Below are 22,000 nucleotides of genomic sequence, written 5' to 3'. Positions count from 1 at the left end.
CATTAACTGCACATTAAAACTGTAACATGCAACAACAGTAGACTAAAAAAAAAAAAAAAAAAAAAAAAAAAGTCGTCCAAGTCAGAAAACAAGACTTCATATGTTGAGTTTGCATCTCAAGTAAATGTGTCTTGATATAAGGAGGTTTAGATATTTAGATATTACAGTGCATGCATAATTTAATACAATGACTTTCTGCTCCGATTTGAGACTTTAAGGCCTTTATGAATTTAAATACCCTACTGATATACAGCAGTGCATTCTGGCCAATGAATAAAAACTCTATAAATAAATCACAAGTGCACAGCTGATAGTTATGATCTTTATTGAAAGCATCAAGCTCTTAGTACAGATATATTTAGCACATCTTGACCAACCGAGGAAATAGCAAGAGAATTGGAACAGCAAAGTTTCCCCTTCCCAACTTCCTGTGAAAATCCTTTCTATAGAGTTTCCTTACCAACCAACGCAGGCTGAACAGGACTAGTAAGAAAGAAAAGGTCACTCCCCTCCACAGAACAGGGTCAGAAAAATAAAAAAAATAAAATTTGGCCAAAAAATAGGTATAAATATATATTTAGATATACTTGGTCCGCAACATCAATGTCTCCCCCCTCCACTCATGTATAATGTATAAATCCCACATAGAAAGAGCAGAAAAATGTTTTAAAACACCACCCCTTCACCGGAAAAACACTGGGTGTGATATGCAATCATGCTCATGTTATTTCTCCTAGCAGTGGTCCACGTTAAATCAAATTTATTTGCTTCGTTTTTTCCCTCTGAACTACAACCGTAAACATCCAGCTGCCCTTTGACCTCTCAGACAGCAGACCCATTCGTTACTCTAGGGAGACCTGCCGTTTTCAGATTCTCTCAGTGGCAGGACCTTCATGTAAAGAAGATCTGCTTCATTACAGAAACATCATCCACCGAGTCCTCACAACTACACTTCTCCGTCAGCACGACACCACACCCACTGCTCATCACACCCAGGACCTATGAGCAAAGTTTGCTACGTCGTACGAACTAAATTAAACACGTTACAAAGGGCTGAAGCAGAGACACTGCACGGTAAACTTCCTGCTACACGCTAGTCGCTATGTGAATTTTTTTTTTTTCTCAATGCACAAAGAGAGCATGATCTGGAGAGGTGTACAAATCTACTGAAAAAAAAAAAAAAAAAGTCTGCTTGGCTCTATGCAGGCGTGGGGTGTGGAATGATCCGGGTCAGCCCTGACGTGCTCAGATCAGTGCGTGCCTATTGTGTGCTCACCGGCTTCTGTAGAGAAAAAGAGAGAGAACTCATTTTGTTTAGAAAAAGAAAACTGCTTTGCTGTGCGATCGGCACACTAATGCAAAGTGTCTGTCCAAACGTTTCGATTCAAAGGCGTGCATTGCGCAGGCTCTGTGCTGGACAGCCCCAGGGTCCTTCACAACGACACAAACGACGGACGGAAGGCAAAGAACACCACTCCCACTTACCCCCACACTTCTGCACTTGCTGCATTATTCAGAAAAAGCCATTCTTACCTCTTTTTATAGAAAATAGTCACCTTTCAACTTACAGTTTTTTTTTTTTTTTTTTTTTTTTACATTTAATACATTCATGTTAAATGCCATTTGATTTCGAGGAAAGGAAGACAATAGCTGACTTTCACAATAATGGTTATATACTGCAGAGCATATGTTGTCGACACTTAAGGCAACAGTTAAGTAACATTCACTTCTCTGTATATTTTGAATAAAGTTGACCACCTGTAAAGCTGATGAAGGGAATCATAAGAATATCTTTAACCTGTGCAAAGTTCAGCTTAATCCTAAACACCTAACTAGCGTATTATTGAAACAAGCACTGTTTTCCAAAACAGTCCCTAAAAGAAGAGCAGGCTGTCGACATCGAAGGCGACAGTTAAGTTACTCAACTTCTAAAACGCTCACTTCTCCAGTACACCGAATAAAGACAGCTGCCTGCAGGGTTCAAGAAAATAAGATGAACGAGGAATATTTTACGTTTGTTTTCAGGACTTCTTCACACTGTCAGAGTAGTTAGCTGGCTACACACAGTTGAGCTGAACACCGCGGAAGCCCGTTTCCACCACTAAATAAAACATAAATCAAGGTAATTGCGACTTTTTATCTCACAATTCTGACTTTATAACTCGCAATTCTGAGAAAAAAAAGAAAGTCAAAATTGCAAGATATAAACCCGCAATTACAAGAAAAAAAAAACTCAATTGCGACTATTTCTCGACTATTTGCGACTATTTCTTCTTAAAGTCAGGATTGCGAGTTTATTTCTCGCAATTCTGAGAAAAGTCGTCATAATTGTGAGATAAAAAGTCACAATAACCTTGGTTTTTTTTTTGAGCAGTGGCAGAAACGGGCTTCCATAGAACACATAATGAGCGATTTAAATAACCAACACCACGTGTATTAAATTAAATGTAAGTTAAACCCCGCCCAAAAACACCTCTACACACACCGATGAACTCGTACAAAACACTGGTGTGTATGGTGAGAGACGTTACGGATCTGAGCACGTCAGGGTCCTTGCCTAGTGAGGTCGGAAACCCTGTCTGTGGGGGATGCGAGGGGACACCTGCAGGAAGGGAAGGGAGCGTTGCATGTCCTGGGATGGTGTGACTCGCCTCACACACACCACCATGTTCAAGCACTCTACATGCACTTCAAGATCACAGCAAGAATGGGCTAGAATATCTACAGACACACGGGAAGAGCTTTCATGCACGATATCTACGTCATAGGTACAAGAATGCATAAATGTTAAACTCAGGGAAGATCTACAGCCAGAAGACTCCACGCACAAACACCGCCGGCCGCCGAGTTGTTCCTCGCAGCGGCAGGATTTCTTTTTACGCTTCTTCATTGCGGAGGTTCAGCTCTGCTTCTGCTGCCGATTCTTGGTGTAACTGGTGAAGACAAAGTTGTAGTCGTTGAAGTGGGCCAACTGGCGGTCCAGGAGGCGGTACCCCTCCAGCTTCTGAGCCGAAGAGAAAACGCTGCGACATTTGGAGCTCTGTTGGGAACGAGATAAATGAGAAGAATGAGTTTGATAGTCACACTTTATTTTAACGTCCAATTCACAACGTCCTATTAACTATGACTTTTGCTATAGTAAACTCCTAATTTGCTACATCACTAATTATGAGCGCGATATTGCGTAGCTTGTCAGTAAACTACGGCTCTGTGTAGTAAATGCCACTCCATCTGAAAGCACATGATGGAGATTTACTACTAATCACAGAACCGGCTTTACTGACGAGATGCGCATGATCATCGCCCTCGATTATTTGCACAGCCCTAATTTGAAGCTTGTGACATTTAAGCATGCTCAGCAACCCAATCACTTTGTTTAGCGTTGATGTAAACACTACATTCAGATTCATTAATCAGAAAGAATTCAGTCTGACTGAAACAAAAGTTACTCATGTAAACAAGGCTAGTCAAGTGTTGAAGCTGTGAGCTAAAAGCTAGGCTTCAGCAACAGCAAAGTAAAAAAATAATAATAACAATACAACCAGACACTGACTTTGCACAAGTTATTTTTGAAACATCAAAACAATTTTATACCATATATGCATTATTATTGCTACAACTGCACTGTACTGCAATTAGAAGGCCAGAGGCTGGAATCATTGCACACCACCTTCGTAAATATTCATAGCAATTAATTCACAAGTATTATATCTAAATAATAAGTTAAAAAATAAACCTTTAAGGTGTCCTTGTTACACGTTACATGCACTTAATTTTATAATATCACTTAATTATGCATAATTACATGCAGGTAACCCTAATCCTTACACTAACCATATTTGCTGATTAGTCGTGTAATAATGTACCTGGTTGACGAAAAGCGTTGTCACAAATTTCCCTGGTTTGAAGACATCCACAACTTTGCGGATAAGCTCGTCATAAGACGTCTGGGAGAGGTTGGTTTCAAAGCTGACATAGGAGAACTCTGGTTCGGGGGTGATGTGAATCGTCCAGTAAGTTCCCTAGAAAGACAACCAATCTCAATCACGCTGCAGAACACAGAGCAACATTCTCACAAAAAAAAACAAAAAAAAAAAACACTCGGCCTTAAATGACTCCTTACATCCGTTTTCATTCCATTCATGGAGTATCCACAAGGGTTGAACATTGTGGCATCAATCACTGAACCTGGAATCAGGTCACGAATTCCACTCATCTGTGAAGACACCACAGACATCCTTAAAGACACCTCACAAAATAAATAAATAAATCAAAATACTGTGGTGTGCATCCATAAACTGGAGTCCATAAAGTACTAATATGATACATTGTTACTAGTAAATGGACCAGCATCCAGCACAAATGACACTACAGAGCAGAAGCATAGAGGACGACTCGTACACGAGTGACATCATTAGCAGAAACACCGTCTTTCATGTAGAACTGGTCCATCACCGCTGGGTCTAGGTCACTCATCAGAACTTCTAGGGTCTGGTCCGCCTGCTTGTTCTCCCAGAACTCCGGCAGCTCCAGCGTAAACAGATACCTTCAGGACAGAACGGAGAAGAACACCACAGCAATGGACATCAGATGATTTTACAAAATTAAAAACAATAATCATTTAATCATTTTTGAAACTATGGCATAAAAAACGGACTTTCCAATGCTAAAATCTGACCTTATTTAAAAGAGAAAAAAATTCTGATATACAGTACAGGTCAAAAGTTTGGAAACATTACTATTTTTAATGTTTTTGAAAGAAGTCTCTTCTGCTCATCAAACCTGCATTTATTTGATCAAAAATACAGAAAAAAATGTAATATTGTGAAATATTATTACAACTTAAAATACTAGTTTTCTATTTGAATATACTTTAAAAAAAATTATTCCTGTGATGCAAAGCTGAATTTTCAGCATCATTACTCCAGCCTTCAGTGTCACATGTAACATCCAGTCTATCACATGATCATTTAGAAATCATTCTAATATTCTGATTTATTATGAGTGTTGGAAACAGTTCTGCTGTCTAATATATTTGATGAATAAAAGGTTAAAAAGAAACTGCTAGTAAATTTTACAAAAAAAAAAAAAAAAAAATTCTAATAATATATATTCTAATAATGTATTTTCTTTATCACTTTTTATCAATTTAACACATCCTTGCTGAATAAAAGTATTGGTTTTATTAAAAAAAAAAAAAGAAAGAAAAAAAAATGACTGACCCCAAATTACTGACCAGTAGTGTATATTGTTATTACAAAATATTTATATATTTTAAAAACATAGCTTCTTTTTTTTTTTTTTACTTTTTATTCATCAAAGTATCCTAAAAAAGTATCACATGTTCTGAAAAAAATATTTAGCAGCAGAACTGTTTCCAACTTTGATAATGAATCATCATATTAGAATGATTTCTAAAGGATCATGTGATAATGATCCTAAAAATTCAGCTTTGCATCACAGAAATAAATGATATAATAAAAGTATAATAAATTTAAAAACAATTATTTTAAATTGTAATAATATTTCACAATATTACATTTTTTTTCTGTATTTTTGATCAAATAAATGCAGGCTTGATGAGCAGAAAAAACTTCTTTCAAAAACATTAAAAATAGTAATGTTTCCAAACTTTTGACCTGTACTGTATATGCAGGATTTAATATTTTCTGATGATGGTGTATCTGAAGTCAGACAGATTGTGGGAAGTCTAGATCAAGTAAAACAGCTCACCAGCAGTCGGAGTTCAGACGTCCCATACAGTAGGCTGCTCCATCTGCGCATGAAAAAACAAAAACAGACAAAACACCTTTTAATCAGACAATACTTATGTATTACAGTTTCACTCATAATGTTCACATCATTTGTTGCATCTCATTTTTGCAGGTGTGAAAGCGTACTTGGAAAAATCTGGTTGAGGAACTCGACTTCCTCCTGGAAGTTGCGGTGAGGGAACTCTTGATGGGTGGGCTTCATAAAATTTTTACGAGAATAGAAGAAATTCTAAAAGAAAATGAGATGAGGTCAAGTCACATTTTCATAAGGACACTTTATGATTAATCTATGACATCACGTGTGAACTAGGGGTGCAACGGATCGTAGATGACCCCACGGTTCGGCACGCATGCGATTCACAGATCAACTGGTAAATTTAACCATCATAGAGTGAAAGTTTATCGTTTGCATGTGTTTTCTCTTGCCAATTTACCCATTCAAACAATTTTAAACCATTCAAGCAAAAGAGAACACACGCTCGGTTTTCTACCGCTGCCGCACACATCCGAAACAAGCACAATTACACAGACTGATTCCTCTTTCACTCTCACATACACACAAAGTTATATTAAAATACCGATTTGGCAAGTTAACACAGTCGGTTATGTCTGAAGTGAACCGAAACAGCTGAGAAAGAAAGCGGATGCGTGTCAGTATATTAGGTCTTAAAGAGACAGCAGCCTATAAACACCTGCTTCTGTCTGCTATATTTAACTTATGCTTTGAAGAGCACTATTGTGCTATTTATCAATTATTACATTTCTGCACTTGAATACTAGTGTTACTGACTTTATTAGTAACTATGTTGTATTCATCTACGCTTGTAATTTATGTTTGTTCTTGTTTTATGACTGACTTTATGTTGTATTCATCTACGCTTGTAATTTATGTTTCTTCTTGTTTTATTACTGACTTTATTGGTTCAGCTAGTAGTTTTTGCTGTGGTATAGAAGCACTTCAAGTAAGCTTTCAGTAATAAATGAAAAGCAAACTTTAAATTATCCGATCCATGACTCAAAATCCATAATATGGTCCGATCGGTTTTGTGATCCGTTGCACCACAAGTGTAAACTGACTCATATGAAGCGCACTGAATGTGTGAAACTCACGTGAACTCATAAACCTGAGCTTTTAAAGTTGTCATATCTCGCTTTACTGCAGTCGGATATGATGATGTGTCTTCCCTAAACATGCACCTGAGAGTGTGTGTGTGTCTTACCTCGATGGCATCAAAGCCGCAGTACTCACGAGCCAACTCCAGCAGTGGCACCAGTGCCTGCAGTAAGAGGGTGGTTCCGCATGTCTTCAAAAAAATGACAAAAACTACTCTCTAGGAGAGACAGAAACATGCTACTCTCACTAGGAGAGAGAGAGAGAGAGAGAGAGAGAGAGAGAGAGAGAGAGAGAAGAGAGAGAGAGAGAGAGAGAGAGAGAGAGAGAGAGAGAGAGAGAGAGAGAGAGAGAGAGAGAGAGAGAGAGAGAGAGAGAGAGAGAGAGAGAGAGAGAGATGGAGAGAGAGAGAGAGAGAGAGAGAGAGAGAGAGAGAGAGAGAAGAGGTTAATCCTTTAAATTATGGCTCAGTTACAGCAAAGTGGAATTCACAACATTTTGTGACATAATGAATATAAAATGAATCAACGTTGTGAATATCAATAACTTTAAAGCCATCAATGGATCTTTAAAGCCATTTCAGCAGAACTGTAAAGTAAAAACCCATACAGCTTTTTTTTGTCTCCAGACAGCTATGAATAGATCTGACCCTTTGTCTTTCAGACCAAATAAAGGGCTTAGCGTCATCCTTAGCAGGACGCGTTTACAAGTCCTCTGAATCATTTACCCCCATGACTGTGAAAGTCACACAGATGCCTTTCATATTAGTCTTATCAGCTTGTGAGTATCTCTAAGCTGAGACGCTGCCGTGTGCTTATCAGAGTGTAAGGTCAGTGTGCAAACAGTATCAGCACATTAATAATGCACCAGTATCGTGATAAACATTCGGGCCAAGGCTTTGCTATCCAGCAATGAACCAGTAAAATATTTTTAAAAATAACATGAAATTATATTTGCAACTTATCTAATTTCTTTAAGCTGCATTTCCGAATTGCGCAACATTCACAATTGATCTTTAAATCAGTTTTTGCTGTAATGTCACTGCGAATAACCCCTGGCGCTTTTCTAATTCCATTTCTCAGTGGTGTGAATGAAATCTTAATTTGCTGTTGATCTTGAGCTGTTTGAAGGCTGGAGGATCACAGCGTCATCACAATCCTGTCCTCTGACGAATCAATAGCTCACCTGAGTATATAAGCTTCCTGCTTGTCAGTCTTTGTCACACTTATAATCAAACAATGCACATTCTCCAGAAGTTTGTCCCACTCAAATCTGAAAATACACACACAGAGAGAGAGAGAGAAAGATTAAGACCTCAATTATTATTAGGAAACATGATTCTATGATTTTCTGCATGAAGTCGAGTACTACTACTTATTATTTGAAAAATAACATTTTCCAAACGCTGGAACAATGGCAAACATTTCCAAGAAGGCAAAATAAATTTTCTGGAAATAATCAATAAGTAACTGATGAATTATAGCGCACAAACGAACACAGATCGTCTCTGAGGGCACACAGCTGCTGGCTCTGTTCAACTCATGGCGCAGAGCTCTCAGATTTCACACATCTAGCACAAGCTCAGGTGGCCTGTCTGAACCAAAATCAAGAGGGGTTTATTTTGCAATAATGCAATACATTTACACAACTCTGCCCATTACACCAATTATACAGTTTTGTTTCATTTTACAAACACTTGACCACAGAAAGCTGTGATGGCCACAGTCAAGTACTCCAAAAGAAAAAAAACAAAAAAAACAAATCTAATTTGCTCAAACTGACCCCACTTGAATTTATTCAAAAGACCCATCAATCTCTGTTGAGTGAGTCTCCTGGGTTTATGGACTATACTTGTTACCAAATAAATATCTTGGGCAAGATGACTAAAGGACCGTTTACATGGCAATGTTTTCAGCCAAAAACTGAAACTTTTTATGCATTTTGACTGTTCATTTACACGACAACGGCGTTTTGGGGACTGAAAACAAATGTATTGGAAAACGGGTTTCAAAGTGCAAGCTTTTGAAAATGCCACCGTTATTGTTTCCGTGTAAACACCCAATATGGGAATCTTTGAAAATGGTGACATCATGCGCGTGCGTATGGTGTTAGGTATGTAGACATGCGCAGTAAGTGTCGATTTTAAAGGCAAGTGTGAACAAACATACACAACAATGGCGGAGTACATGGTACTGTTGTTGCTGCTCAAGAGTTTGCTAGTGTGGATTTACTTCACCAATATTACAACCAACAGCAGAGACACATCATATACACAGCAACAGGTACTGTTTACTAACAAGGTGACAGCGCCAACTACTGGCCTTGCATACGTAATACAGTGTTTTGGCCATTTTCATGGATGTGTGTAAACGCAAATCGTTTTGAAAACGTTGTTGTGTATACGTGAAACTTTTTAAAAACGCAAGGGAAAAACCTTTCCGTTTTTGACTACATCGTTATTGTGTAAGCGTAGCCTCAATCTTGATGATGACGTAAGTCTTCTTGAAAAAACGATTCATTTGTCACACCGTTTCCAGATTACACCAAAGAAGTAACATGAGTCTCTAGTTATACACAGCTTTAGGTTTCCTCTCAATAACCATACATAATTTATGATGCGGTATAGTTTCTTCAACTACAGGTACTAATGTCCCATTAGTGGTACGTTATTAACAATAAATGTAGTTTTGTTCTGTTATTTTTTATTTATTATTTATGATTGTGTTTTTTTTGTTTATTTGTTAATATTACTGCAATTGATTAAGTGAACTTGTTGATATAAAATAGGAGGCATAATATGCGAAGAAAACCAAGACAAAGGTAATTAAAATTTGGTGATCCACTCCCAACTGTAATTGATAAATAATACACAAAACTGTGAAAATACTGGATTGTGTGTAGAGATGTAATGGTATGTCAATTTCTCATCACAATTATAGTGACCTAAATTATCACGGTATTGTTAACATGTACATGTCACATAAATCGTTTCAGCAAGTTTTGTATTTAAAATCAACAAACAATAAATAAATTGACTTTTTGTTGCATAAACACTAAAACTACAACATTGCCAAATATATCCGGATTTTAAATGACAACATGACTGAATAGCATGTATGAAATGTTCAAATAAAGTTTTGAAAACGTTTCAAGAAAAGGGTTAAGTCAAAATTATCATTTAATTAATAAATAATTATATGTATTTAATCTGCTCCATAAATAATTCTAGATAGGCTACTTTATTAAGTGTAGAATCCACATAAGCTTGTTTTTCATCAACAGCTCAAAATTTACAGCAGGGCATGCAAATTGGGTCTGGGTTTTTGTTTTCTTCCCCAGATAAAAACTGCACATAGGCTGAATGTAAATCCACTTTCTGACAGCAGGTGGTGCTTCTGGAGCAGCAGAATTACAGATGTTTCCCATAACCTCTGTGTACCAAACAGAAAAACTTATCTGCTAATGCCGATACTTGAAATATGCCAAATATCGGCCGATATATCGGCCTTGGCAATATATCGGTCGACCACTATAGGTAGGTATTTTGGTTTTTGAATTATATCGGTTGTAAAATTATGATTTATATAGTGGAAATTGTTGAACATAGGCCTAACATTAAAAGCCGTGCTTGCACAGGTTCTGCACGATCCTCTTCAATATTATCCTCTGCTTTTTTAATCGGGCTCAAACTGATAAGCGATATTAACGACGCCATTGTTTACAATACGACTGGAGCACATGCCGCTGAGGTGAGGGACGGGACGTTTAGACGCGCTCTAGAGGTGGTTCAGCCAATCACAACACACTGGGCTAGCTAACCAATCAGAGCCCATCACCTATTTCTGAGGGAGCGAGTGTTTCTCAGAGATGGGACAGAGCGGTCTGGAATAAAGGTAAATTATGTGAAAAATTATTTTTTTAAAAAAAAAAACAAAGCATTAACATATGTTAGACTGCACCCCATAAACACAATCAAGCATAGAAAAAAAAACACTGAACCACCCCTTTAAAACTTTGCTTTATGCTGTACAGTATTTATTTATTGCGAGTTGTTCAAATCGTGGTAATCGGATATGGTTTTAATGATAATCAAAATATGAAACAGTAATACTGTGGGGAATTTTATCATGATTTATCGTCAAACTAGTAATTAGGGCTGCACGATATATCAAAATTATCAAAATATTACAAATGTAAATATCGCAATATGCATGTTGCAAGGCCATGCGATATCTGGATCATTTTAATAATAGGCTACTTAAATCAAAACAATGCAAAAGGTCAAAGTTTTAGTTTGACGCATATAGCAGAGAATTGGTTGACGTTAAAAAGAGTTGTTAAGTGCAGTAAGTTGCAGAAAACAACTCTTTGCCGTCTTGTCTTGCTGTCTGACTCACACCTGAAGCAGGTGCACAAGCCGCATCTCGCACAGCGTCTCTTCCATTCTGCCACACATACATTACACACAGAGACGCGTTTCAGACGGCACACGAACACAGTTGATGCGTCTTTCGCATCTCCTCATATTTCAACAGACTCATGCACACAGAATTAAGTCAATAGTACCCATCTCGACAATAATTTTCGTAAATGCCGTCGGTTATGTTTTAAATGAATGTAAACAGCTGAGAAAGAAATCGGTTGTGTATCATTATTCTGGATCCGTGCTGTCAGTTTTAAAGGGACAGTAGCCTATAAATGCGTGCTGCTGAATATGTCTGAATGTAAATCAAACAATAAAACACAGCTTTAACAAAGATTAATCTAAATTTAATTCATACAGTAGACACTATGCAGTGTTATTTTACACTTAATTATTTAAAGTACCTGAATATTAATCTTTATTATATCTGTGCTTGTAAATTGTAAATTTCTTTTTCTTTTTTTTACCGACTGTTCACTTGCCTTTAATCATGTTTGAACTTTCTCAGATAGTTTTTGCTGTGGTGTATGAAGTACTTAAAGTGTATGGAAAGCCAAGTTACAATGATATTAAATTAGCGTCATTAATTTTTCTGCCTGTATGTTCACATTGATGTTAAAATGACATTTTCTGATTTGTGACATTGCTTTTTATGTACTGCTAAAACACTGCTGGTCACTTTCAGAAGTTATAGTGATGCTTTCTTTTCCAAGAAAGCATGTGAAACAAATTGGTTATATAATTTTCATTTTTAAATATTTTAAAATATAAGTGAAATTGATTTTACACACTTTTAGCAATATCGTATCGCATATAGAATTTTTTAACAAGGTATCGCACATCACATTTTTCACATTCTCGGTAATCGTTCCATCCCTAACTGTGTGTATCAAGTAGGGATGTAACGATTAACCGCCAGCCGGTTAAAAATCAATACAAATGTGACGATTCAAATCGGTTGAGAAGATGCTAAACAAATCGTGATTCATTTAGGGGTAGTAGTTTATATGAATGTACGTCTGAGGGGAACTTACTGTCTTTAGAAGAGTTTAGATGGGATTTTTCTTTTCATCTAGCCTCTGTATAATGCATATTAAAGTTCATAAGTGCTTTGTTTACAGCGGTAACCAAGAAAACGCTTTAAGCGCCACCTGCTGGCGTGGATTTGATTTTCGTTCAGCTCGTCTGCTGTTTCTGTTTCATGCAGATGTTTTTATGTATAGTTTCACAATCAGCTCGTCTGCTGTTTCTGATTTCTAAATGTTTACCATCTAATTTAGATGTTTTTGCTTCAAATTTCGAAATCATACAATCTAATTTAGATTAAAATCTGCTCATGTTGCATGTATGCAGCATCTTTGTTTGGATCATGATTAAAATGCAGTGGCTGCCTCTAATTTTAAATGGAAAGAGCACCGAAAAATGAAGAGATTTATTTTATTTGTGTTACTTTTTTGATTTGGGGCTTGTTTTAAAATTTAGTTTTGTTATTTACATTTACATTATATTTAAATTTAGTTATTTCGCAGACGCTTTTATCCAAAGTGACTTACAAATAAAGACAATAGAAGCAATCAAAACCAACAAAAGAGCTTTAATATGCAAGTGCTATATTAGTATATTATTATAGTGTTATATTTCAATTTCACAAAGAAACATGCAGCATTTTGACCAAGCAAAAATAAAAGGACACATTTCATTTATAATTTGTCTTAAATCTCACTTTATCCCTGGATACATATAATGCTATTTATGTATTAATCGTCCAGACGAAGGCTGATCTGAGCACAGTAAAGTGCTTCCTCGTGCTGTATGAAGACGAGGGACAGATACACGGCCTGCTGGACTTATTTGGAAACTAGCTGTGCTCAGAATCTAATGATCCTCTTTCTAGTGTCTCTGAGTATGTTAATGCTTTCCCGGAAGTAAACTTATAGCTCTCATCATTCAATCGGACAGCCGTCCCCAGAGAAACCACAGAGATCAGCTTTCAGTTCTGAGAAACCTTACTGAAGGATACTACAGACACCGCAGAGGAGCGCTGATGTCCTCACTCATTCATATTTTACACACCTAGCTTCTGTATGAGCTGGAAGACCGATTTAGACTTACACATTAAAGAGTACTGAACCTCAAGAAAAGAAGTACAGGTGATCAACAGAATAAAATACAGCAGATTACAACAAATCACATACCAAGTTAGTAACCTAATCCATTACATTACACATTTTAAGTACTATAAATCAGACTACTTTTAGATTATTTTTGACCCATCTCGTTTATCACATTGATTTAAAATATGACAATCAAATACCATACTGATATAAAAATATGAAAAGTAAGAAAATATAATCCATTTGTTTTTATCAGCAACATGAAGTGCATTAAACATTATAGCACGTCTAGGTTTCCCAAACTGTAATAATTCAAATAAAAATGAATGTGTACATCAGTAGTTGATGCAATGTTGAAACACTTCTTAAACCTGAAAAGATTTCTGTAAACCCAGTGCTCAGATGCTGTGCATCCACCACATTAATGACTGATCTCTGCGTTAACGTCCACCAAACTGAAAGTTTTTCTATTTATTTTTAGAAGATATTGTATGTCATTACTTGTAATTATAACTCTGTATTATATATAGCCCAGACAACGAGATAAAAACATTCTAATGTCCAACCATTATTGCACAATGTTGTAAAATGTTGTTTTTTATCCGCATGAACTCTTTAGCTCGCAGTTACTGATCTATACTCTCAGCAGTCTGCGCACATGACACCAACCAATGAGCGACTAGAACTCCCGACCAATCACAACACAGGGGTGGAGCTTACGACATGTGACGCAGACGCGTGACTTTCACATCGAGGCTGCGGCGCGCCGCGCGCGATCAACCGCCATGAGCCTTCCCAGAAATAGAGCTCTTGCATGTGCTGAAGCACAAACTGCAATCGCAACTCTTCAAAGCGTATTCACTGTTGTGGTTAAATACCTACAACGTTGTGGAAGTTAAAAAAATACTAGTAACGCTACGTCAACAAGAGCGTACGCATTCATATGTACAGAAGCACTGATAGAGCACCGTGTCTGAGGAGGCGTGTTTGCTGGGCGCCATATCAGCTAGCTGTGAGTTAGCCACTGGCTAATCAACCGATCAGCCTTCACGCGCACTCAGCTCATCAATAACCGATTCAGGGCTGATCCAGATACAGCGAACCGAGCCACGGCTCCCGCGTCCGGTGGGAATTGCAGAGCGATGTTAAGAGACACAGACAGGGCCAGACTTAACGTTAGATCAAGACCTAAATCTAGACGGTGATTAGATGTGTTGTTAATGTTGTTCATGACGGCTCGGAATAGTTTAAGTATGACCGAAAACGAAGGAGCAGGGAAAAAGCTCCGTGGGGCTCGCGGGTGAGCTCCAGCGCTGACAGCTCAAATGAATGAGAGTAAAGGGGGATGGTGTCAGAAACGGCCCAAACTGCTGATTGATCCCGCCTCGGGTGTCAGAGCCACATGTCACTCAGCCTCACGATCACGGTGACATTCCCGATGGTTCATACACCTTCTATCCATGATTCAAGCGTTGTCTCGGGTGAACCCAGCCCCAGCTCGGACTCATTCACTCACCTGGGGATAGTGCGCAGGTCCCCGGTTCCTTTGGTTTCGTCTTGTCGGGAGAACCACACCTCCAAGAGCTTCTCGGTCCCCTCGAAGAAGTGTGCACTGCTGTCTTCCATCGTGAGACAAACAGACTCAAACAACAGAAATTAAACCGTCGGGTGGAATCCCAGTTAATTAGTCCTGTGTTGTCGGTGGTGATAATTTATTAGGTTAGTTGCGGTCCGTGAGCAGTCCAGATGTAGTTGCCTTGTTTTTTACCGTCTTCCCTGTTGCAGAGAATACCGTGGGCGAGTGCTAGCTAATATCGCCGGCCATACTGTGTAAGCGCGGAACGGCAGCCTGCGCGGAGGTTTTATTAACTATCCGCTGACGTCATCCGCATTGCGGCCAATCACGCCCAAGAAGCCGCCCTCATGTCAGCAACGATTGGCTGTAGCTGGTTTCAATCAAATTGGCGGCCGCGTGAAGGCGTGAGTTCAGACCGTAGTAGCACAGCTTGTGTATAATGTCCTTGTATAGGCGAATAAACGCCGCGCCAGTATACACGCAGCTGCTGCTGAAGAATAATTAATTCTTCTAATTGCTTCCATTGTCCTCATTTGTAAGTCGCTTTGGATAAAAGCGTCTGCTAAATGACTAAATGTAAATGTAATGTAAATGTAATTAAGGTTGGCTTGTGCATTCTACACCACCGTGTGACAGTACGTTTTAGGGACGCAAGTTATTATCGTACTTCTGTTAGAATGACAGCTAATGCAAAGTTTGAATATTCCAACGATCACTTAAATTTGAAAGGGAATGCAACGACGCCCACATCGCGATTTGCGCGTTGTAGTTTACAGACGACCTACCGTCGTTAACTCAAACCGGAGGATTGATCTGAGTACACTACAGTTCCCAGAAGGCAGTCGGCCACAATAACCTACGTCATCGAACACGTGACCATTAAGCGGAGCCGAGCAAAATCCCAAACAAGGAAATGGTGGGGCAATAAAACGATCGGATCATTTAATTAATGCATGTAATAATTTATATTTTATATTATTGTAAATTAAGAAATATTTATGGGTTAAAATGGACCACGACTTCAAAACGAAGCTCGCCGCCGAGAGGGAGAGAGTGGAAGATCTGTTTGAATATGAAGGTTGTAAAGTGGGTCGCGGCACGTACGGGCATGTTTATAAAGCGAAGCGTAAAGACGGGTAAGACACACGCGATTGATGGACGCGTTTCACTCACTCTAATGTGTGTGTGTGTGTGTGTGCGCGCGCGCGCGCGCGTTCTTCTGTATCGGGGAGTTGTGCTGTTATCTCTGCCCTGCGCGAGTGTTTTTGTTTTCATGGGCGCACCCCCAAACCAGCGTGACGCATGTTTCACTGTTTTGTGCAGATGTTCACGTGTTTACCTGTTCATGTGATCATACTTTCATCCGTCAGGAGTTCATATGCTCCGATGTTCAGCTGTTCGTGTGTTCAGAAGCGCACTTGTGTTGGATGTGTTCACTTGTACAGTGCGGTGTCTGCAGGAGTTCACGTGCTGATCTGTGCAGAAGCGAGGCAGATGTTCAGAAATGCATGTTTACATGTGCAGAAGTCTTACTGCTAGAGTTTACACTGCATGCACACTGGCACAAGAGTTCGTAAGCTTATGTGTTCAGCCACTGTACACGAGTTCACGTGTGGTCATTTATAGGCTCGCTGGACTCCATGCAGAAGCATTAACCAGTGAGCAATGCTGTCACACTGTGTCACATGCAAAAAATAAGCTAGTGACTTCGAGGTGATCACAGGTTTCTGAGGCAGTTGCTCTCCTTCAGCTGCAAGCATTGTGGGAACAATTTTCTGCTGGCCCAGCTACATGTCCATAGACTTCAAACAATTACAACAGTGTTTTATAATAGAATAAGTGATCTGGATCAATCATATTACAGCAATCACATCAAAACGTAATATGAAAAGACCCAAAGAAAGTCGTACAGGTTTGTAACAGCTCGAGGGTTAGCAAATGACGAACATGCGTGTGAAAGGAGCAGTATTTCAGACGCGTTCCCTTCTTCATCAGCTCTGAACGTGATCACACTGTCTGCTGTTGCTCATGTAGGATGCTGGCTCACAGCGAGAAGTTTGAGGTTAGCTCTTCTACATTCAGGGCGAGGAGATTTGCATCTGGTGTGTGTGTGTGTGTGTGTGTGTGCAGGAGTTATCAGTGTTTCTGTCTGTCTCTCTGTTTATCTCTCTGGTCATGGTCGACTCGAGCTGCTGTTCGAGGAAGTTTCAGTCGAAATGCTGCTTGCTCCATCTCTCCATCTACTTCTCGAACCGCTAGTCTTCTGCAGGGTCGTGTGTGAGCGTCTCGGGCCACCCTGGACACATGGCCATTGCATCACAGGACTCACACACACACACACACACACACACACACACACACACACACGCATGTCTACACTGATTGTGGGGGAACCAGAGCTGCTGCTGCTGCTTAATCTGTGCAGTTGCTTTAGTAATTAGGTAGTGAAAAGCTTTTAGCATCCGAGTTTTTGGTGTATTCCTCACAGTGGATGGTGTTTTAATTTCAAATTGAAAGCATGTATAATTGAAAGGACAGTAGATGAAATTATGGTTTCTGAAACATTGGATTTCTATACAGACACTTATTTAACACAACGACTGCCTTGTTTTTCACTGAAAAAAAGTGTTTGCATTAAATATATGTATCTTAATTTCAGACAAACCAGTTTAGTTGAACCTAGTCAATGTTCTTTTTAATTACACCAGCTCCGTTATATATTGAGTATATAGTAATAAAAGATTATAAAAGGTAGAAAGATTTTGTGGTTCTGAAATGTTAGTGGGACTCATTAATAGTTAATGTAATGGACCACACCTGTGTGGTTAATAATCTCATTAATGATTTTTTTGGTCGGTTGGTTAAAAATCATTGCAAAGTAGCCAAGAAAAGTTACTTTTGAGAAGATGCATATTTAAATAGTTAATTCTATTCGCCAGACAATCAATCAATCAATCATAAGCATGAGTAATCATGTCAATTAGATGAGAAATATGAAAAAACACTGCTTCAGCCATCAGTCATCATAACAGAAAAGAAATTGGAGTTTTTTGGTAGAGTTATGAACTCTAATTTGGAGAAAAGTTATTTAATTTGGTAATATCTGTATCAATTCACGTGATTAGATTATTTTATTTATTATTTTATTATTAGCAAAATGTATTTATTTTATGATATTAGCAAAAATTAAAGTACATTAAACAATTTTAATGGTTACTACTTTTATTACTTTGAATTATTAATTAAATAAATAATATATTGTTATTCGTGTCTTAAATATAAGTTACTGAAATACAAAAGCTAGTTGTTTGATAGAGTTATTCATATTCAGAAGTGCTGTAAGGGTATATTTACTGCATGCGCGAGATGTTTTCCGCACCTTCAGTAATGCTGTGTTTGTGTTTCTACAGGAAGGATGAGAAGGAGTATGCACTCAAACAGATAGAAGGCACTGGTATTTCCATGTCTGCCTGCAGGGAAATTGCTGTGAGTTACTTAAAAGCTTTTTTTTAAACTACTTTGCATACAATTATTTTTTTTATCAGCCGTCAGTTTTTAAAAACAAAAAATAAGTATACAGTAATTCACTAACAGAGGAATCCGTGGCAGCAAGTATGCAGCACTATGAACTCTTAACTGCAATAAATGAATGCAACTTTAACACTGTTTTGAAAATATAACCCTAATTCTTAAATATTAGGCTACTGTACATGTGTGTTAGTTTGAGATTGGTACGGTAGAATAATTTACCAGCCGCTCTGTGTGTAACCAACACCAGCTGAAGAACAGTGAAGCCTTTCACTTGTGCTTGGTACTTGCGGAAATAGCCTGGAACCTGTCATATTTGGTTTTGGATTAAAGGGCATTTGATTAATCTGAGGATCTTTTGACTCCCCCACTTCAAAAATCCAGATTTGACCCCTGGTTGTAAGCCGGTATTCTTTGTAAAGCTGATTTGCAGTGTGTGTGGTGAAAAGCAATGAAGATATGAAGTAGTGTTCAATTAAATTAGTAGTTTAGTTTCCCTTTAAACTGTTAGTTCACATACAGTCGAGTGTCAGAATTATTGGCACCTTGGTTAAACTGAGACTGTGAAAATTAATCTGTATTGTTAATCCTTCCTTTTGATTATTCATTCAATAAAAAAAAAAAAAATCCCAAAATTCCAACCTTTCAACCAGTAAAAGTGGGAGAAAATCACATTATGAAATAAATACAAAAAGTATTCAATAGAAGGTGCCATTAATTGTGGCCAGTGTATATTAGAGAAGAACATTTAATGAGATTTTCCCTTATTTTCAATTGTTTGGCTTCAATGAAAGGTTAGGTTTCTGTTTTTAAACTAATAAAAGATCAAAAGGATCAACAATGCAGATTTATTTTCACAGGCCTTTCTGTTCATATTTACCAAGGGTGCCAATAAATCTGACCGTGACTGTAGGCACAGTAATGGAAAACATTGTTTCTGGTTTCTGTGGTAGACTGCTACAGTTCAGGCTGCTTTGCCTTATTTTAAAGACATTTCTTAGTCACGCAAATCAGCCATACTCGCCCATAATCACATGACAAAAGTGTCCTTATTATCATACGACTACCACAAGGTTGAAACTCTGTTGTCAGGTTGTGTTTTCCCCAAATTATTTACTTTCTATTTGAACTAATAAGGCCTGTAAGACTGTATTCATGATCAGTTGTCATTGTTTTGTGTGTTAGCTTTGTGTAATCATAATTGCACTTAATTATTGCAAAACGGTCATTTCTTTCTGTACATGAACAAAAAGTTCAAAAATTCTTGTTACTATTTATTATCTTCTGTGCCTATGTTTTTGTGGCAAAGTGACAGAAATACCTGTCACAGACTCCGGTTTCATGAAGTAACAGCGAGGAGGTGTGGCTGGTGAGTCAGTCTAGTTTGAATGCGGCCAGTGACTCATCCTTTCTGTTGAATTGACAGTAAAATCCTGATCTTCGTTCACAGTGGAGTACATCGGCTATCTGGGGCCATATGTATAAAGCCACTCAGAGTACAATTTTAGTCCTACGTGGGTGAAAATTCTAAGAATGATGTAATTTTACTCTTATTTCTAGACTTAAGAATAAGACTGATTCTTAAAGGTTCCTAAGAGTTAAGACTAGGTCTCAGCTCCTGAATTATTTAAAAGAGCAGAAGCGGTCTCCGAACCTAGTTAGGATTATCAAGATGGCAGCAAAGAGAAGTCAAACACTATCCAGCGAAAATATGACACATTGGACTTATATGATAATATGGAGTTGATTAAAACGATTCAAACTTTATTGTCAAGATCAAAAAGTTTTTTTTTTTTTTTTTTTTTGCAACAGACAAAGTAAGAAATTTAATAACACAAGTCAATGCTCTACCTGAGAAAGGAAAGTAGCAATGACATTTTTTGGGCTGGAAAATTGGAAAAATGCAGCAATGCAACGCTGATGACACAACGGAGTGGCTGAACCCCACCAAACACAATAGTGGTCAAAAGTGATGTGTGGATATATGTATATTTTTTTTTACGACCCCACATTTCACTTAAACCGTTAAAATACAAAGGACAAAAAAAAAAAAAACCCTGACCAGTGTTGCCAACTGCTTTCAATTGAAAGTAGTTAAAACTGGACACTTAATGTTGCTAGATGACCTCATAAAGGTGAGTTCACTGATCTATATTTATATTTCTATAGATCCGTGAACTCGCCTTCATGACGTCATGGGAGAGTCTCGGAATGTAGATAAGGTTTGTCCAAGAAATTCATTTTGTTGCTAGGCTTTTGAAAAAAAAGTCTCTAAAGGTATGAGGAAGTCACTAAATCTAGTGACAAAATCACTAAATTGGCATCATTGGCACACTGACTACAACATACATTATTTACATTTCATTGGTCATCTTGCATGTGTTCATGATTTCTTTGTATGACAGCATGGCCAAAAACGATGACCGCACAATTTGGCATGTTTCTTTGCATTATTATCACAAATAAAACAACTGACTAAGCAACTGTGCAATATGCTTACAAAATCTTGCACATTTTTTATATATATTTTTTTTAATTAAGGGTGAATATGTCAGATTTCCTAGGCTGGACATCACTTTTGGCCACTACTATATGGCAGTTTATTGACTTTCCAATTGACCGCCAAACCATGCTGCAAAAATAAGCCACTTTTATGAGGATTGTGGGCTTTCCTGGAGTCGTTGATGAACTCATGTTCATATCATTGCTCCGACTGTAAACGAGGAGACATACCAACAGAAAACAAAGCATCAGTAATAATTTGTGATAGTTTTGCACACATAGTTTTTAATGCAAAGCATTAAAAAAAAAAAAAAGATTTAAATATTAAAATATTTCAGTGTCATAATTAAATGATTTTATTGTAGTTACATTAAATGATTGGTGTTGTGCTGCTGTGACTTTACATGAGTTCACAACACTTAGGTGTCACCTCGGTCAACACTTAAGAATCAGTCTTAGACTTTACTGAAAGTTGTGTTTAACTTCTTTATAAAAGTCTCCTACTCTTAGAAAAGTACTACTTTTTACTAAGAATTTTTTGACACTTACGTCAAAGCTTAAGACTGATCTTCAGCCGATATGCAGACATTAGCTAGGGCTTGGTTGAGATAAAGGTAGACTAAGACTTTTCAATGATAAACATGAGCTTTTAAATTGCCATTCAAGGTATTAAAAGGACAAGCTAAGAGCTGTCTGTGCTGTAGTAATGAAGGATTAGATGTATGATGTGACAACAGAACCAACTAGTCTGATGTAACTGAAAAAATAGCTGAGGTCTGAGTACAGAGACCTGTGGAACTCAACATAGTCATTAAAAGTGGTTAAATATGGAGGAATCTAATTTTCCTTGATCTTTTTCGTGATCATTTTCAAAAAGGAAAATTCTGTCATTAATTATTCATCCTCATGTTGTGCCAAACCCTTAAAGGGGTCATATGATGCAATTTCAAGTCTTTCGTTCTCTTTGGAGTG

The 22,000-nt window shown here is 37.8% G+C and overlaps 2 protein-coding genes across 3 annotated transcripts in view; one reads left to right on the top strand and one right to left on the bottom strand.

Annotated features, from left to right (window-relative positions):
• Window positions 1-308: 308 nt before the first annotated feature.
• Window positions 309-15,248, bottom strand: LOC109051601 (S-adenosylmethionine decarboxylase proenzyme-like). Its single transcript, XM_042746804.1, is given in 10 exon segments — window positions 309-3,040; window positions 3,867-4,022; window positions 4,124-4,216; window positions 4,402-4,546; window positions 5,734-5,776; window positions 5,901-6,003; window positions 6,995-7,102; window positions 7,104-7,134; window positions 8,071-8,157; window positions 14,939-15,248. Coding segments are annotated over 10 exon segments (1,017 nt in total). The 5' UTR covers window positions 15,049-15,248; the 3' UTR covers window positions 309-2,899.
• Window positions 15,249-15,396: 148 nt separating this feature from the next.
• Window positions 15,397-22,000, top strand: part of LOC109051600 (cyclin-dependent kinase 19) — a 49,628-nt gene continuing 43,024 nt past the window's right edge. The window contains exons 1-2 of one of the 2 annotated variants that reach the window (XM_042746803.1): window positions 15,397-15,533; window positions 18,409-18,484. In XM_042746803.1, coding sequence (XP_042602737.1) covers window positions 18,461-18,484 — 24 coding nt within the window. In that variant the 5' untranslated portion in view covers window positions 15,397-15,533; window positions 18,409-18,460. Of the gene's footprint in view, window positions 15,534-15,621; window positions 16,135-18,408; window positions 18,485-22,000 lie in introns of those variants that run through there. The other variant, XM_042746802.1, reaches the window with a different exon arrangement.

This window comes from Cyprinus carpio, chromosome B20 (assembly GCF_018340385.1).
Source record: "Cyprinus carpio isolate SPL01 chromosome B20, ASM1834038v1, whole genome shotgun sequence".
Lineage (NCBI taxonomy): Eukaryota > Metazoa > Chordata > Actinopteri > Cypriniformes > Cyprinidae > Cyprinus > Cyprinus carpio.
Note: the sequence above shows the minus strand (reverse complement) of the source record. Positions and strands in the feature narration are given on the sequence as shown.